The following is a 19,997-nucleotide window of genomic DNA, read 5'->3' on the forward strand; positions in this document are numbered from 1 at the left end:
TACCGTGTAGGAACTATGACTGACAATAAGCTCCAAGAAGAGGATTTCTTCTTTTTCTCATCTGTGTGAAGCAAATGGGTCAAGTCAGGGGCAAAGAGAGCAAGGAAAAATCAGTTATTTGAAGCTGTCAGTCTCATTGGAAATAGAAAACAAGTCCGGTGCTTTCTATATTGTGGTTTTAATGGGGGAATTTTTTCCTCACATTAGTACTTCTCTGATACGTATAATGGAAATTACAAGAATAATGGACTTAAAAACAATTCATTTTATTTTCAGTTGGAGGTTGTGTGTGTGTGTGTGTGTATGTATGTATTTAAAGATCCTTTTCAAAGTTGTAGTATTAAAAAAAAAAATTACAGAGACAATTTGGGTAAAATCAGTGCTTTCTTAGTAAAAAACCTATAAGACAAGGTGAGGCTCTCTCTCCCCTCTTTGGGCTGCCAGTATGCTGTGAATCAGATTACACCTATGTTGCTTAAACATATTATAAATTTGATAAAAATCGTTGAAAATAAAACTATCAGTTTTTTCAAACTGGGAGACTTAGTATGAAAAGATGGTGTATATTCTAGCCTCTTCAGTAGTCAGAAACAGTTTCTTTATTGTAGAAAGAGCATTGGGACATTGTCCTTGCCTCTTGCTGTGGACAACCAAACTGACAAATGGTTATTTTGTTTGACTATTTAAAAAGCAAAGCAATGTGAGATTATAAAAGATATGTCTTTAATTAGATGTCGGACTGAATATGAAGTTAAAGATCAAGCTGCAAAAGGGGATGAAGTTACTCGAAAACGATTTCATGCATTTGTACTCTTTCTGGGAGAACTTTATCTTAACCTGGAGGTGAGAAGTTTTTCTTTTGTTAAGTACTAACAAGGCCTGAGAACATAAGTTGATCTCAATGAGGAATTTGTGTTCACATTGTACTTTTACAACATTAAGAGTGAAATGAAAGAGAGAGGAAAGAAAACATGTTTCGGCACCTGCTAGTGTCTGTGGTTTACTGGACCGTCTGTCCATAACATTTACTCATGGACAGAATGTTAGGAAATAATTACTGAGGTAAAAATCTGCGTACTTTTAGGAAGCTGTGGTTTACACGCAAATTTAAGTTCTTGAGATATCAACAGTGATACCTTTTTGAGTTCTTACATCTTATATATTAATACATTTAGTATGTTGACTTTCAGATGGTGGCTCAAAGCAGTTTACTCTGCAGAACTCTGAGTGAAAAGAGAGACTAGAGTCTCTCTAGGCTTTTCACTCTAATTCACCCAAATAGTTTTTTTAAAATATTTTTTTAATTGACAAAAATTATATCTTTATGGTACACAACACTTTGATATATGAATACATCGTAGAATGGCTAAATCAAGCTATTTAACATATGCATTACTTGACATACTTTTTTGTGTTAAGAACACTTAAAATTTTTAGCAGTTTTCATGCATACAATATATTGTTAACTATAGTCATCATGGTGTACAAGAGATCTCTTGAACTTATTCCCCCTAAATGAAATTCTGTGTCCTTTGACCAACATCTCCCCAATACCCCAACCCCTAAGAATAGTTCTTTTTTGTCCTATTTTATATATTAATCTTCCACATAAAAATGCATTTGTACAAAGTCTACAGCTAAACGTATTTATAAATTTGGGTGGTATATACTTAAGTATATGCTTGTTAGTAGGCAATAGAAGTGCTGGATTCAGCACGGCATTATTACTGTGTAATAGATTTGCTTGATTTTTTTTTTTTTTTTTTTGGGTGGGGACAGTCTCGCTCTGTCACCCAGGCTGGAGTGCAGTGACGTGATCTCGGCTCACTACAACCTCCGCCTCCCGGGTTCAAGCGATTCTCCTGCTTCAGCCTTCTGAGCAGCTGGGATTACAGGCACGTACCACTACGCCTGGCTAATGTTTATATTTTTAGCAGAGATGGGGTTTCACCATGTTGGCCACGCTGGTCTCAAACTCCTGACCTCAGGTGCTACCCGCCTCAGCTTCCCAGAGTGCTGGGATTACAGGCATGAGCCACCATGCCCAGCCTCTGCTTGATTTTTTAAATTAGTGAATATCAGATATAAGTTTATACCTTCTTACACCCTGATTTGAGAACTTAAGATCATAAACGCCATAATATCAGAAACATCATAAGACAATGTGAATCTATCAAATGTGCATCTCAGTCATTCTATCTAAAAGGTCTATGTCCAGTCCAGAGCCTAACTTACTATGCCTTTTTACCACAGGTAGACTTAGTTTTTTGAAAAATCTTATGCCATGTTCTTTTTCAGTCTAATTTTTGTTTAAGCCAAAATATGGACAGCAATCTAAAATAAATACTGTTGAGCATTTTCTATATGGAGATAATGATGCTAGGTCAATGGGGGATGTAAAGATAAGGCTTAGTTCCTGCACCTAAAATTCTTCTACACAGTGATATAAGATACATATACCACTCTGATGCAAAATAGAATATTTTAAAATATTTTAAAAGCAGAATAAAATGCTGTGTGTTCAAAAAAAAGTGGTAGTTGAACAAACTAAAGAAAGCTTTATGAAGTAGTAACATCAAAGTTGGCTTAAATTATGCTGACTCTGGTATTAAATTTTACCCATAGCTTACCAGTTTTATTAGAGGTCTTAGTTACATATAAAGTAATTCTAACAAATTCTGTGAAGATATCAGAGTGTGTTCCTGTGACTTTTGTGATTTAGCTAAAATGCTTATTTTGCCAACACCTTGTTAGTTCATTTATGTATCTGTATTATATTTTGGCATCATTCCTTTTGTTCTTTTTTTTGGTCCCGAAAGATCAAGGGAACAAATGGACAGGTTACAAGAGCAGATATTCTTCAGGTTGGTCTTCGAGAATTGCTGAATGCCCTGTTTTCTAATCCTATGGATGACAATTTAATTTGTGCAGTAAAATTGTTAAAGGTAGGTTTTTTTTTTTAATTTAACTAATTTACGTATTTACTTATGATTTAGAGGAAGGTTAGTCTGTATAGTATACAGATGAATTCAAGATTTATTACTTTAAGGTAAATATTGACATTTTACTTTTTTCTCGAATATTTTGGAAAAGCGAGATATACTTATTGTTTAATATATGAAGCAAGTTCAGAAGTGAAAAATGGAAGTCCTTTACGCCATTTCCATTTGCAAATTCTGTCTTCTTCCCTTCTTATCTCTGTATATGTGCTCTTATTAAATAAGATCTTACTCTGTTCTGGCTTTTTGTTTTTGCCACCTGATGAAACATCTTAGATTTTTCCATGGCACACAGATTTACCTCTTATTGAATAACTTCCTAGTATTCTGTCATATGCATATGCATTGTTTATCCATTCCGTAACATCTATCAATGTTTACTAACGAATATTTGGATTATCTTCAGTTTAGCCATGGCAGCATTGCTTGTAATCTTTCCTCTTGTCTTTATATGTGCAGATACTTTTGTAGGTTAAATTCTTAAACACGGATTTGGTGGGTCGACGAGCATATGTATTTTACGACAAGTAATGGCTAATTTGCCTTCCAAATGCTGAACCAGAGTATAGTCCCATCAGCAGAATGAGTACATCTCTTCCTACATCCTTATAGTGATGGATATAATCAATCTTGGTTTTTGTTTTGTCAGATGATTTTAAGCATTTCTTCATGTTTATTAGCCATTTGTTTATTATTTCCTATAAATTACCTGTTTAAATCCTTAACTGATTTATTTCCTGATGAAATGCATGTTTGTGTTTTTTTTTTAATTCAAAGCTTCTATACTTGTTGCATGCTGTATATTTCAAAAAAGTGACATGTTCATTAAAATCTAATAGCCTATCTTAGTCATACAGGGAATATAACAGTCGTTGACATAAAACCCATGATTAAAGTTCTGCTATCGTTTTTTTTGTTTTAGTTTCTCTCAGTCAAGAGAAATATAGAGGGCGTAGAGATTACTGAATATTAGATGGTAGACAGAATAATTAGGAATATTAAACTTGCTAAATTCATCTTGTTTAGAGAATGCTTGAACTGTTACTGGTATCTTTTTAGAATTTCTATAATACACTATTGAATTTCTTATTTTACTGACACCTGCTTTTTTAGTTGACAGGATCAGTTTTGGAAGATGCTTGGAAGGAAAAAGGAAAGATGGATATGGAAGAAATTATTCAGAGAATTGAAAACGTTGTCCTAGATGCAAACTGCAGTAGGTAGGAAAAGAAGTAATGTAAATAGCCAGTGCATCTCAATTTCTTGCTTTTTCTTTGGAGATTGTTTTTTAATTTGCTATACTTCAGCAGGGTGAGTTGATGGCTAACGGATATACAAAAATGCTTTTCTTTAAAGGAATAGTATTTTACCTATAGTTTCTGCTCACTAGACATTTTTGTGATAGACATGTCAGATATTTTTGCTCAATTACATTTAGAAATTGAAAAAGCTAATTTTCTTAAGATATGAATTAAATGAAAAACAAAATCCGAATATTAACTGTCCAACAAATAAAAGTACTACTGTAAGTATAGTAGGACACATAAAAATGTTGTTTGAAGGATAGCCACTGCCTTTAAGGTCCATATAGTCATAGTTACGTGGAACATAATTCAAGGCTATTTTTTTTTAAATGAATTTATGTCATATAGGAAACGTCTAGAAAGTCAAGGCATCAGATGTACCTGTTAAATTAAGGAAATAAAGTTTTGGGAATCTGAGATATTTTAGGGTCTGACAGCCCTTATGGTGGATACACTAACTCATTTTCAACTTTGTCTACAGAGATGTGAAACAGATGCTCTTGAAGCTTGTAGAACTCCGGTCAAGTAACTGGGGTAGAGTCCATGCAACTTCAACATATAGAGAAGCAACACCAGAAAATGATCCTAATTACTTTATGGTATGCCAGTGTTTATATTTTAAGTTTTACTTATTGCTTGAATTCCGTTTTGGAAATTAGAAGAGCTACATAAAGCTGTTCTCAGAATTCAGTGCCTAATAACTGTCTTCACTGGTTTGAGTGACATGGCAGCCATCAGACTGGGTAAAAAAGAGAAGAGACCTGGAATTCTCCAGTGAAAGGGTGGACTAGAGAAAGATATATCCAATGGCAAGAGAGATTGACAAGGCTTGGACTTAGGTGAGCACAGGGATGCCAGGAAGCAGCTTTTCCAGAGAATTTATAACCAAGGACCTGCATCTCAGACTTTTACTTTGCATGTTGTAGTAACGAAAAATAAAATAAAAATGGTTGGCCGGGCGTGGTGGCTCACACCTGTAATCCCAGCACTTTGGGAGGCCAAGGTGGGCAGATCACCTGAGGTCAGGAGTTCAAGACCAGCCTGACCAACATGGAGAAACCCCGTCTCTACTAAAACTACAAAATTAGCTGGGCGTGGCAGTACTTGCCTGTAATCCCAGCTACTCGGGAGGCTGAGGCAGGAGAATTGCTTGAAGCCGGGAGGCAGAGGTTGTGGTGAGCTGAAATCACGCCATTGCACTCCAGCCCAGGCAACAAGAGCACAACTCCGTCTCAGGGAAAAAAAAAAAAATGGCTACTAGGCCAATGATGCCCTGAAGCTCCTGACATGAACGAACATAAAGCAGCTGTGGAGAAATGTTCCTCCAGCCCTGGTCTTGGAAATTCTTAAAAGAAATGGTGGGGTTGGAAACCACAGCTAAAAATGCACTGACACTAAATGACAATGCACAACAGAACAGTTCACTGAAAGACAATAGACAGCACCGTTAGAACCACAGGAACTTGAGATAATAGAATGGAAATCTGAAAACCATAGACTTTCTCAGTGAAGTGAAAATGGCTACCAGGAAGTTAGGTTCCTTTGCTTGTTCTTGCATTATCAGGTGCAGACGAGTGACATCAGCCATGCTTCATTATTGTACTTACAAAAATCAATTCTGAAATGATTACATATTTTTATCACTTTGATTCATCCTAGAATGAACCAACATTTTATACATCTGATGGTGTTCCTTTCACTGCGGCTGATCCAGGTATGTTGTCTCACAGTCATTCCCTCCTCCCAGTTGTTTGGTAAAGTAGTAAATTTACAGAAAACCACATCCTCACCAGCACAAAATTGTAACTTTTTGATGTCTTCACATCATTCTAAAATACCAGTGTAATGGTTTGTCTAATACAGAATGCTGTTCATAGTGACCACTTGAAACATTTCAAATGAAAGTATGATTCCACATATAATGTCTTGTCACTTAACAACAGAGGATGGGAAGAATTCTCAATTAAATGCAACTATTTTAATTTTATATTTCCTCTAACTTTTTTATAATCTTAAATTTTCAGGTGATTAGAATGGAGGGGAAAGACGGTTCTAGTTCACTGCATAGTCAGCAACATACATTAATATGGGTTAATACTTTACATGAAGAATTACACATTTCATTCATACTTGGTGTGTGACAGTTAATTAAAATCCAAATCTCTGCGCATTTCCTCTTCCAGAAGAGGACCATTTATAGAAAGATTGCCTTAATTGTATTAGATGGAACTGTAGAGTGAGGAAGAGAAATTTTTCCCATTTGGTACAAACTGCAACCAGCTTATGGTTGGAATTTTTCCATTTGTTTCCTCTGGATTCCAAGCATTGACTGTCCTGTGTCTCTAGCACAGAGAAGTTTTTTTAGGGCAAGGAAGTAGAACTAAGTTACATGCTATGGGCATCTTAAACTTCACTAAATGTTACTAAATTGTTTTCCAGCATGATTATGCCACTTAATCTTCCCATCAGCAGCACATGAGGGTTCCTGCTCCTCATCTTTGGCAATACTTTTTATTAAACTTAATTTTTGTCCATCAGATTGTATGAAATTCTATCTTGCTGATATTTTATTTCCCTGACAAGTGATATTGAAGTTTTCTTGTTCTTGTTGACCTTTTTGATTTCTTTCTTTGAGAATTGCCTGCTAATACTCTTTGTTCATATTTCTGTTGGATCATTTGTCTGTCTTACTGATCTGTAATTCCTTTTGTAGTCTAGAACAAAGTGATTCTTAGCTGAGGGTTTCGGTTACCTTCTTTCTCTCAGTATTTGCCTGTCTTTGCATTTTGTTTATAATGTCATGTAGAACCTTTGAGTTTTAATGTGAACAAAATTTATCAGTCTTGTTTGTAATTTCTGTGGTTTAAGAAAGTTTCCTTACCATTTCTGTTTTCTTCTAAAAATCATTGTTCCTTTTTATTTTTAGGTCTTTAATCTACCAGTGCGGTTTTTATATAGGATGGTATCATAGGAATTAAGTATCTTTTCCATTGCCTGTTGTCTCAACAATTGGTATTAAGCCATCCTTCCTTTCCTAGTTATAATAAGCCCCCTTTGTTGTATACTATGTAACTCTTCTATCAAATTGTGTGTCTTATTCCTGTGTTTGTGTGCATCTTTTTTTCTGTTAATCTCTTTCTATGCCAATACTACACTTAAATTATTTTTACCTTACTGTGAATCTTGCTATGTCTGGTAAGACAAATCTTTCCTCTTATTCTTAAAAATTACCTTGATTTATTTTGATTATTTTTTATTTTTTCTAACCTGTTTAATTGTTTCTAGTACTGTTCGATTTACAGAAATTCAGTTTGGTTGTTCAGTTTCTTTTCAAGGAAAAGAAGTAATGTAGACAGCCAGTAGATCTCAGTTTCTTTTTCTTAAGCGTTTTTTAATCTGCTATACTTCATGAAAGTAAATGAAATCTTACAGTTTTACAGAAAAATCAAGCTAAATTTTGTTTCTGCATTTTGTTCAAATAATCTTGACCTTTTCTCAGAGTTTCAAGTTATTTTTTCTCATCATTCTAAACATGCTTACTTCTGTCTCATATTTTTGTTTTATCTCTTAATTATAACCCTTCTGTTATTTCTGATCATCACACATAAAATTTTTGCCTTAACTGTCTTAAACTTTTATTTGGAAATGATTTCAAACTTACAGAAAAGTTACAAAAGTAAAATTGTACAAGGAATACCTTTTACCCAGGTGTACTTTTTGTTAACAGTTACTTGCTTTATCATTTGTGCTCTTTCCACACACTTTTCTTTTTTTTTTTTTTTTTTTTTGAGACAGAGTCTCACTCTGTTACCCAGGCTGGGGTGCAGTGACGCAACCTCGGCTTACTGCAACCTCCACCTCCTGAGTTCAAGCAATTCTCCTGCCTCAGCCTCCCAAGTAGTTGGGATTACAGGCATGTGCCACCACACCCGGCTAATTTTGTATTTTTTTTTTTTTTATTGAGACAGGGTTTCACCATGTTGGTCAGGCTGGTCTTGACTTCCTGACCTTGTCCACACACTTTTTTTTTTTTCTTAAACCATTTGAAGTTTCATATTAATATGACCCTGATTAAATGCTTCAGTGCTTTTTCTTTTTTCTTTTTTCTTTTTTCTTTTTTTTTTTAAATGAAAAACACTGTGGCTTGGATTATAGGAACCTCTGTCCAAAATGGTTTTACATTTCCTTCTGCCAGGAGCCACAGAGTAGGTATCACTGACTTGGACAAATTTTTTGTTTTCTTGTCATAGGGGTTCTTTATGTACGTAGTAGGAATTTGAGGTGCAGGCCCATTGTTAAAAATTCTCTGGGGCACCAATTTCTACAAAGTGCTCTGTCCCTATTCCAAACCCAGGCAGACATGACCAAGCTTCCTGCTATCTCGCAGGGAAGATAAAACACCACTGAGATATTTCTTGGTTTTTTTTCCTGATTCACCTTTTGTTTAAGATACCAGACCTTTGAGGGTCCCAGGTTTGTGCAGGTGAGGTTGGGCATGGAGCATGGATTTCATTTTCCTGTTTCACATGGGGCCCAAGACCTTGCTTTCTGACTTTCTGTGGGTTTTAAAATCCAAGCCCCTTAGTTACCGAGACCAACATCATCTGTCAGCCTCCCAGCTGCAGCAGCTGCAGTTTATATATGGCTTTCAGTTCCTTCTTCATTTGTGACCTGATGACTTGGTTTTTCTCTTTTGTGAACTTATTCATACATTTAAAAGAATGCCTGTCTTTTTGTAGCAGGAAGGTCTTACTATTAAAACGGTCTCTAAATTGTCAAAATTGGGTATCAAAATGTCCCCAGCCCTTGAAGCTGGAGTTACGGTTTTATACAGACTGACACCGTCTTGGAAAAACATGGCTTTTACCCAGTCTAATATAATTGCAAAATTTCCGTTGGCTTCTGTTCATAAGAAACTATAAGGTAACTAGTCTTAATATATACTGATTCATTTTTTTATTCAGAGGTTAGGACTTCATAAAGAAATATTTAACTTAAAAGGTACCCAATAACTCTTCCTAAGACAATTGGCAGATAGGTGTAATATCACCTGTATTACCTTGGAGGACCCAATGAAAGGAAAGTTGGCAGAGCTGAAACGTTTACCAGGTAGCTGCCTTTCCCATCTCTCTGGGAAGAAAGGGAAGGAAAATCCCCCACTGTTAAAACTTTTGGTAGGTTAACTTCATCTGAGGAACAGAGACCAATTGTTGTTACCTGCTTACTTTACCAGATAGCTTTCTTTACTTCTTGTGGAGGAGTATAGAGGGAGCTGGAAACCAGTAGTATTTGATTAATATCTTTCCAATGGAAGGACTGTTCTTCCCCAACAGTTATATAACCATTATTTTGTCTGATGGAAAGCAGCAGTAGAGGATATAAACACATTGGCTATGAATGTACATCACCTACAGTGGCTTTGATTTCCAACTTATATCTATAGTACTATATGTAATTACTTTAAGATTTCTGAGCAGGCAGGGGGGCAAAAGTCATAATATTAAAAAACATTTAGGGGTGATTGGTCATTTCATGCGATATTTTTTCAGTATTTAGTTTTTCTCCTATGTTTACAGATTACCAAGAGAAATATCAAGAATTACTTGAAAGAGAGGACTTTTTTCCAGATTATGAAGAAAATGGAACAGATTTATCCGGGGCTGGTGATGCGTAAGTTTTCTTCAGTTACTAACATCGTGAAATTTCTGTATCTAATTTGTAGGTGGAGATTAGACAAAGTAGCTCATGAAGGAATGGTGTTTGGGGCCAGGCGCAGTGGCTCGTGCCTGTAATCCCAACACTTTTGGGAGGCTGAGGAGGGCAGATCACTTGAGGCCAAGAGTTCAAGACCAGCCTGGCCAACATGGCGAAACCCTGTCTCTACTAAAAGTACAAAAATTAGCCAGGATCACAGAATCATAGCTACTCGGGAGGCTGAGGCACAAGAATTGCTTGAACTTGGGAGGCAGAGGTTGCAGTGAGCCGAGATCGTGCCACTGCACTCCAGCTTGGGAGACAGAACTAGATTCTGTCTCAAAAAAAAAAAAAAAAAAAAAAAAAAGGCATTTTGATTTGATGGTGCTATGTGGTAGTGTTTATGTACTAAAAATTTCAGAAAATTGTATTAACTCACAGACTAGTTCTGAAAAATGTATAGTTGAGGAAAATAACCATTAAAATATAGTATACTTAAGCATAAATATTTTTTTAAAATAGATTCTATTGTATTTAGACTTTAAGAAGCTCTCAAACTTATGTAAGATCTTGGGCAACTTCTGTTCTACTTCTCCATCTATAAAATAAGAATAGTAGTACCTGTCCTTGAGTCTTTTTTTTTTTTTTTTTTTTTTTTTCCTGAGAACTACATGAGAATACATAAATACTTAGCCTTCCGGCACACAGTAGAAGGCTCAAATCTTAGCTATTAAAGGGTAAGTTAAGAGTAAATAAAACAGATTACTATGTAAAAATGTTTGAACTGATAAGATGTTAATTATAGGACTGTTTATATATCTGTTTCTTCACCTGCCACTCTTTGTAATTAAAGATCCCTTTAACATATTACTCACTTACCATCAGATTGCACTACATTTTCTTATAGAAGGACCAGGAAATTGTGAGGTTTAGTACCAATTCTGTTAACAACTTGTGTATATTTGGACAGGCTACTTAGTTTCTTTTCTTCCTAAGTAGGAGATGGGAGGGAATAAATTATATCTTGAACTTATTTTTTTTTAATATCTCCTGTGTTGTAGATTTTTTTTAAAAAGTGAACCACTTTTATTCTAGTGATATTTTAATTATGTGTCGGTTTGAGGTCTAGAAATACAATTGTTGCTGTACTTCTATATTCTAGTTTAATAGAAAACAAAAAAAATACAGGGATTTAAGGACCCAGGCAGAACTAGGAAAGTTCCATCTACTTGGGTATATCGCTGGAAGATAAAGTTGTTCTTGGCATTGAACTTCAGGTTATCCTCTTAAGTTTATTTGGTAAGCATCATATTCTCTTGCCCTAATGAGCTCATGGTTATTTCAACACATGGCCCTGTATTGGAAATGGGGAAGAAACAGAAAAGGACTCATCAGCAGTTGGTAGGGTTGGCAAGATTGTTTTTTCATGCTTGTAGGTGGAAGGGATTGGATTATTGGAGGGGTGGGGAAGATGTTGATAGAATCATGTTATGGAGGAAAAGGGGTAAGACCTGGAGTCAAATTCTGGCCCCGCCACACACTTAAAATTTTACATTGTTCATTTAACCTTCCAGAATCTCTTTATTTTCCATCTCCAAAATGAAGATGATCGTAATGCATATCTTTTTAAGATGGCTATGGACATTCAGTAAGAATGTGTAGATTAAATCCTTAATTGACACTTTAAATCTTTCCCCCCATACTTAACTATGGGAAACCTTGCTTTCCACCATTTTAAACTACCTAATAGTTGGAAAAAAATCTGGAATAGATGATCTCAAAAGTAGCTTCCTGTGAAAATCTGATTCCAAATAAATGGGAATGTAACTAAATTGTCATCATGGGAATAACCCAGCAGAAATCATAGCAGGAATAGCACTTTCTGTTATTAAGTAGACATAAAATATTAGTGCATCACTAGAGGTGAATGGCATATTTGAAATTATGTTCTATTAATAGTTATATTCTAATTGTTTGTTGGTAAGGTAAATTTATTAATATCAATCTTGAGCCCCAAGTTTATATGTCAAGCCTTTGATTAACTTTCAAGTTATAGAATTTAACTTATGTCTAAAAGTATATATATTCTTTACTATAATTTCACACACAAGGGACTCAGAATCTGTAAAATTTTACTTACCAAATTAAGCATTTGGTTGTCCGAAGACTGCCATTAATGTAATTCTAAAGTTAGGCTTGTGTTCTATTATAACTCAGTCTAGGAAAGTTGTATTACATTATTTTTTTCATGATTTAGCATCTTACTTTCTGAATTGAAAAACCTTACACTTATGAATCATCTTTGCTTTTACAGATACTTGGATGATATTGATGATGAGATGGACCCAGAGATAGAAGAAGCTTATGAAAAGTTTTGTTTGGAATCAGAGCGTAAGCGAAAACAGTAAAGTTAAATTTCAGCATATCAGTTTTATAAAGCAGTTTAGGTATGGTGATTTAGCAGAACACAGGAGAGCAAGAAAATGTGTCACATCTATACCAAATTAAGGATGTTGAGTTATGTTACTAATGTATGCAACTTTAATTTTGTTTAACACTATCTGCCAAAATAAACTTTATTCCCTATAACTTAAAATGTGTATATATATATAATAGTTTATTATGTACAGTTAATTCTACTGTTTTGGCTGCAATAAAATCGATTTTGAAATAAATGAAATGTTGAAAATTTTGCTAGTTGGTTAGATGCTTATCCTTTAAATTCTACTTTTCTTGAGGGGAAAAAGTCTTCGTCTGGAAATACATATTACTGCAAAAATGTAGCATCCTTTTTTAGGTAGGAGTATTATAGCTTTCATTTTAGTTTGACATTTAGTGTCCCAATGAATTGAATTTCAAATATGAATCATAATCTTGAAAATCTTTAGCACTAAAGTCTTGGAATATATCAACAACTGATTTACATATGCAGATGCTATTTGATACCAAGGGCTTTTTAAATGTCATGGGGGGGAAAAACCCAACTTGGTGAACTCCCAGCTAAACAACCAAGACTTCACTGAAGATTTATTCCAATTCTAGAATTGTTCTTTTTTATTTTTATTTTTTCAACTGACTAACTTCATTACCTTAAAGCCTAGAACATTATTCTGCTTTATTTATATGGCTTTCTCACTTTTATTTTGTAGCATGGGTTGCATCGACTTTTTTACTAGAGAATTTTACTAGATATTTGTCATTCAAGTTTTCATCTGCTTTATAATTGATACACCTTGAGGGTCACTTTTCTAATACTTTTACTATAATGTGGTACCACCTCAGCCCTAATAAATAATATTTTTACCTAATGTCAAATCTTTTTCCAGCTAACTAAAAACTATGTACAAAAGGATTGCTTGTAAATATGCATGTAAATAGTTCTGTTAATAACCCACTGTTTTACATTTGGTACATCTGTGTCTGCTAATACAGTTAGCTTTCTCACTTTTCTGCTTGTTTGTTCAGTCTGAATTAAAATTAGACTTTGAAAATAAAGCTTAAATAGTTCTGTTTCCTCTAAATTTTTGAAGTAGCATCTGGTATTTTAAATAATTTGCTGTTGAACTTAAATGACATAATGAATTTACTTAATGGTTTGAAATCAAAGAAATCATATTAGAAGATATTTTATTCATTCTCTGAGTAAGAATTCAGTAACAAGTCTACCTTGAAAAACTAGCAAATATAAAACATTAAAACTTTAAAATTCCTTCTATAAAGGAAATAATGTACGTAATTGTGGTTTTTGGAAGTTGTAGTAGTAAGAAATGTTTTTCAAAATGGCTCCTGTAACATGGCAGCTATTAACATAATCTGCAGTTCTCTAAAGATAGCACTGACTATAAATATTGGAGGGAGAGGAGGTGTAGAGAAGGGATGGTGCATTAGACCAGGGACAAGGAATGCTAACTGCATATACTTGAAACTTCTAGCAGCTGCTCTGTGAATAACCGTCCAGTATTTGTCTACTAGCTCATTGTCACCAACTACTGCTCTACTCACAGTAGCTACCGACAAGATCAATATCTGTTCCCGGTATTATGCTTAATAAAAAAAGCACAGAAATCTAGCATCTTAAAACAATCATTTTATTATGCTCATGGACTCTATAGTTCAGGAACTTGGAGAGGGCACAATGGGGATGGCTTTATTCTATGATGTCTGAGGCCTAGGCAAGGAAAACTAAGGGCTGAGGGTAATTTGAATATCTGAGAGCTATAATCATCTGAATTCATGGTACTGAGATGACTTTTAAAGCCAAGACTAGATTGGAATCGTTCACCAGAACCATCTACACTTGTCCATGTAGGTTGAACTTCTCACAGCATGTTGCCTGGATTCTGAAGGGCCATTTCAGAAGACCCAGAAAGCAGCTGCATTTGGAAGTTACACAGCATTAGTTCCATTATATTCTCTTGGTCCTAAGGGAGTTACTAAAGCCATATCACATAGGCCATCAAGGAGCATGTGGCCATATTTTAAAACTAATGGCTTGAGCCTGGTGGTCTTTGGTTGACCAGACTTTGCATAATTGACTACACCAGTACATAATGAAAGGAAGAGTTGCCCCCGTCCACAATTGTTGGCCTTTACGATTGTCATGCCTTAAACAGAAACGTGTCAGTAAGTCTTGAGGAAAGATCATTTTCCAATGAGCAAGGACACAGAGCTGCTAGTAAATATAGTCTTGCGTTCTGGCAAAAAAACAAAAAACAAACAAAAAACAAAAAACACAAATATTGGTCTTAACCTAGAAGCTGTCATCAACTCTGACCCTCTGTCTTTATGTTGTTAATGCTCTTCAGCCATAGACTACCAGGAACACACTGTACCTGAACGTGTTGAGCTTACTAGGTTTTGTTTTTTTGTTGTTTTTTGTTGTTTTTTGTTTTTGTTTTTTTTTTTGAGGCAGAGTATTGTTCTTGTTGCCCAGGCTGGAGTGCAGTGGCATGATCTCAGCTCACCTCAACCTCCGCCTCCCGGGTTCAAGCAATTCTCCTGCCTCAGCCTCCCAAGTAGCTGGGATTACAGGCATACACCACCATGCCTGGCTAATTTTGTATTTTTAGTAGAGACGGGGTTTCGCCAGGTTGGCCTCAAACTCCCAATCTCAGATGATCTGCCCACCTCGGCCTCCCAAAGTGCTGGGATTACAGGCGTGAGCCACCTCGCCCGGCCTGAGCTTATTGTTGCAGTAAAGGAGAACATACACCTTGTGGGAGTTGTGGGATGCATCAGTAAGAGTGTGTTAGAATCTGTGATAGGATTTGGGCTTTGGTGATTTAGGGGATGGTCTAAAACTTAACGTTCACTCTAGGCTGGGTCTTGCCAGAAAGCAAGCTTAATTCTATAATTAGGTACTTCATTAAATCTTTAGAGAGGACAGATGCATATGGATTAAGTTGTACTTTAGGGGGAAAAATCATTCACATTTAATGAGAGGAGGATGTTTGGTATGAAAGTAAACTCTAGGACTCAAAGTGGCTCAAACTGAAAAAAAAGCTCCACCACTGTCAGGGGGACAGGCAAGGCAGCTGCAAAGTTAACATGAAACTGTTAGGTCCTGCAGCAGCTATAAAATACCATCATGACTCCCTCATGTGACCACTGCTTTGTTGGCTGTGACACCCTTAGACCTATTTTGCTATAACCCATCTACTACTGGGGATATCCAGTTGCTAAACTTGCCCTCACCTCATTGCAGCACCAATCTCTAGTTAATTCTCACATCTAATCTTGCTACAGAAATAGCATCCAACCCAGAACTGGTCTCCTTTCCCTTATAGCTTGCTCAGAACCCTACATTGGGAAACCAAACCTTACCAAAGATGGCACCCCCTGCCCTCTTGTGGAATGCACCATCTTTGCTGCTTCTGGTTCCCTTGCTTGCAAATCAATAAATGGTTTTGTCAGAAGACAGGCTTGAGCCTGGTGATCTTTGGCGGACTAGACTTCAGCAGATGTAAATAATTTAAGCTCATGTATGCTGCTGCTCTATTGTGTCAGCCTGGCAAAATACCAGCCCTGGAAGAACCCAACACTGCTTCTGCATCCTTGCAGCTGGAGGTCGTTTCTGGTAGGTTTTTATCACTGTAAATTCATGCTCAGCACATTGAGTTAGGCTGTCAGTACTGCCAACAATGTTAATGTGTTTCTCTTCAATCCTTCTGTAACTATTTCAAACCCTTTTCCCTCTAAAGCCCCTTTCACCCCCTAACTGATTACTTCGCAGGGAAAAAACAAAAAACATGATACCCATGTACACAAATGCATCTGCATTCACTTCATCCCTCCTCTTCCTGTACAGGAAGAATCCCTCTTATTAAAGGCCAGTTATTCAACATGTGCTGCAATCCTATCTCCTCTCGTTCTCTCATGGAGTCTGTTGTTACTTGGTCTGTATTTTTCCTCTCTTTCTCCATTGGCTCTTTGCATGGACAGTTGAACACACCATTCTCATCAGAAGAAATCTGCTTCTCATATTTGTATCTGACCACAGTCCTATCTCTGCTTCATAGTCAGACTTCTCAAGTGCCTTCCCATGTTTTCCATGTCCTTACCTCCTATTTGCGCTTAAAACCCACTATGGCTCCTGCCCCCACTATATACAGTGGCCCTCACTAGAGTCACCAATGACCTCTGTGACACTAAGTCCTGGAGAGACTTCATTCTTAGCTTATCCTGTGGCAATATGTGACATTGTTAAGTGACACTAAAATTGAAAACCTCAGGCTGGGCGCGGCGGCTCATGCCTGTAATCCCAGCACTTTGGGAGGCTGAGGCGGGCGGATCACAAGGTCAGGAGATCGAGACCATCCTGGCTAACACGGTGAAACCCCATCTCTACTAAAAATACAAAAAATTAGCCGGGCGTGGTGGTGGGCGCCTGTAGTCCCAACTACTCAGGAAGCTGAGGCAGGAGAATGGCGTGAACTTGGGAGGCGGAGCTTGTAGTGAACCCAGATTGCACCACTGCACTCCAGCCTGCGTGGCAGAGTGAGACTCTGTCTCAAAAAAAAAAAAAAGAAAAAGAAAACCTCTAGGCATTTAGGACACAGTTAACTTGCTTTCCATCTTCATGCTGTTCCTCCTCCATGTTTTTGTGGGCTTCTCTTCCTTTACCTAATCTGTACATACTAGTGTTCTTCAAAGTTCAGTCCTAAACATTCTTTTCTCATGTCACAATATTCTTGGACTATTTCATCCTCTCCTGTAGCTTCAGTTAGCAGCTATCAGCCAGTGACCTCCAGATTTGTTTCTATCTCCTGATTGCAGACCTTTACTAATTTACCATTTCGATCAGGTGGACTAACAAAATTTAAATCATGCTATCAGTAAATTTGCTCTTCCTCTTAACATCCCCCCTCTTATCAGTAGCACTGCCACCTATCCACTTGTCCCAACCAGAAACCCTGATTGCTTATGACTCCTACCCCTCCCTTAGCCCCAGGTTCAACCACCATCAAGTATACAGTCAATCTCCTAAATATTTCCTGGAGCTGTGCTCATCATCTTCACTGCCCAGGTCCTGCGTCCAAGCTGCCATGATCTCTACTGTTGCTTTTTCAAAAACCTTGTACTGAGCTATCCACATCAACCTTGCATCCTATAATCCTTTCTCCACTTAGCAGTTCCAAGAATCTTTCTAATGGACAAATAGCATCACAAAACTCTGTAGTAGATAGGATTTCGATATAGGAGGTTCTTAGAAGGTAAAAGGTGGGGGTGGGACAGGAACTAAGTTAGCATTATGTCATACAAACTGATGTTACAGGTCAATGAAAATGTGATCTTCTAAAGATGCCTTTATTTACACTTCATGGAAGATTGATATCAATTTGCATATCAGCCTTTTTTAAATGGAGGTAAATTAGGGTTTATGTTGCCCCCCATCCTGTGGTGCTGCCACATTTGCTTAAACACCTTGTTGTTTTCTGTTTTTGTTTTTGTTTTTGAGATGGAGTCTTGCTCTGTTGTTCAGGCTGGAGTGCAGTGGCACGATCTTGGCTCACTGCAACTTCCCCCTCCCAGGTTCAAGCAATTCTCCTGCCTCAGCCTCCTGAGTCGCTGGGATTACAGGTGCCTGGCACCATGCTCAGCTAATTTTTGTATTTTTAGTAGAGATGGGGTTTCACCATGTTGGCCAGGCTGGTCTGGAACTACTGACCTCAGGTGGTCCGCCTGCCTTGGCCTCCCAAAGTGCTGGGATTACAGATGTGAGCCACCGTGCCCAGCCTACTTAAACACCTTGTAATAAACAATTATACCTCAATAAAGCTGTTTAAAACACACACACATACAACTTGGCCAAAAATAGAGACCTCTTTTTTTCCTAATTTGGTGTCACAGAATATAAATCTTGAGTCCATAAATCCCTAATGTTCTGTACTCTGCCTGCCTACCTCTGTATCCCACTCCAGGATTCCCTCCCCTTCAGGCCTCTTTCCTCCCTAACCATGCTTAAACCACATTTGCTTTCTTTCAGTCCTTTTTAAAGGGAAAGCTCCTTCCCTTGGGCCTCACAGCCTTAACACAGGGACCTTAACCTCTGCTTGAAATACTTTTCCCCCTACTTTACCTGGCTAACACGTACTTAAATTTCAAACTTCAGTGGAAATATTTTCTCATCTTAGGTTAAATCTGCTCATTACACGTATTCCATGGAGATATTGCTAGTTCCGTTCCAGACTACTACAATAAAGCAAATATTGCAATAAAGTAAGTTGGGAATTCTTTGGTTTCCCAGTACATATAAAAGTTATGTTTATACTATACTGAGGCCTATTAAGTGTGCGAAAGCATATTCTTTAAATATACATACCTTAATTTAAAAATTCTTTATTGCTAGAAAATACAAATGATCATATGAGTCTTCAGTGAATCGTAATCTTTTTGCTGGTGGAGGGTCTTGCCCCAGTGTTGATAGCTGTTGACTGATTCGGGTGGTGGTTGCTGAAGGCTGGGACAGCTGTGGCAATTTCTTAAAATAAGCCAACAATGAGGTTTGCCTCTTCCTTTCAAGAAAGATTTATCCAGTTTGCAATGCTGTGTGATAGCATTTTAACCACAATAGAACTTCTTTAAAAATTTGAGTCAATCATCTTAAACCCTGCTGCTGTTTTATCAACAAAGTTTATGTAATATTCAAAATCCTTTATTGTCATTTCAACAATACTCAGCATCTTCACTAGGAGTAGTTTCCATTTCAAGAAATCACTTTCTTTGCTAATCCATAAGAAGCAACTCAGGCCAGGCGCCGTGGCTCACGCCTGTAATCCCAGCACTTTGGGAGGCCGAGGCAGGCGGGTCACAAGGTCAGGAGTTCGAGACCAGCCTGGACAGCATGGTGAAACCCTGTCTCTACCAAAAATACAAAAAATTAGCCGGGAATGGTGGCGCATATCTGTAGTCCCAGCTACTCGGAAGGCTGAGGCAGAAGAATTGCTTGAACCCAGCAAGCGGAGGTTGCAGTGAGCCAAGATTGTGCCACTGCACTCCAGCCTGGGTGACAGAGCAAGACTCCATCTCAAAAAAAAAAGAAGCAACTCATCCATTCAAGGTTTATCAGGAGATTGCAGCAATTCAGTCACATCTTCAGGCTCCCCTTCTCATTCAGTTCTCTTGCTGTTTCCATCACATCTGCAGTCACTTCCTTCACTAAAGACCTGAAGCCCTCAAACTCAACCATGAGGATTGGAATAAACTTCTTCCAAACTTCTCTTAATTGGATATTTTGACCTCCTCCCATGAAGCACAAATGTTCTCAATGGCATCTAGAATGGTGAATCTTTTCCCAAAGGTTTTCAATTGATTTTGCCCAGATCCATTAGAGACATCACTCTGTATAGCAGCTATAGCCTCACGAAATGTATTGTTTAAATAATAAGACTTGAAAATCAAAATTACTTCTTGACTCTTAGGCTGTAGAATGGATGCTGCGTTAGCAGACATGAAAACAACATTAATCTCCTTGTACATCATCAGAGCTCTTAGGTGACCA

General features: G+C 37.1%; 1 protein-coding gene across 4 annotated transcripts in view; it reads left to right on the plus strand.

Annotated features, from left to right (window-relative positions):
• The window catches only part of PAIP1 (poly(A) binding protein interacting protein 1), a 31,681-nt gene extending 18,992 nt beyond the window's left edge, over positions 1-12,689 (plus strand). For all 4 annotated transcript variants that reach the window (XM_055112396.2, XM_008963358.4, XM_003811008.5 and 1 more), the window contains exons 5-11: positions 732-843; positions 2,820-2,945; positions 4,113-4,219; positions 4,785-4,902; positions 5,963-6,017; positions 9,880-9,973; positions 12,312-12,689. In XM_055112396.2, the coding sequence (XP_054968371.1) occupies positions 732-843; positions 2,820-2,945; positions 4,113-4,219; positions 4,785-4,902; positions 5,963-6,017; positions 9,880-9,973; positions 12,312-12,405 (706 nt within the window). In that variant the 3' untranslated portion in view covers positions 12,406-12,689. The remainder of the gene's footprint in view (positions 1-731; positions 844-2,819; positions 2,946-4,112; positions 4,220-4,784; positions 4,903-5,962; positions 6,018-9,879; positions 9,974-12,311) is intronic.
• Positions 12,690-19,997: the final 7,308 nt, after the last annotated feature.

Source organism: Pan paniscus, chromosome 4 (assembly GCF_029289425.2).
Source record: "Pan paniscus chromosome 4, NHGRI_mPanPan1-v2.0_pri, whole genome shotgun sequence".
NCBI classification, from domain to species: Eukaryota; Metazoa; Chordata; class Mammalia; order Primates; family Hominidae; genus Pan; species Pan paniscus.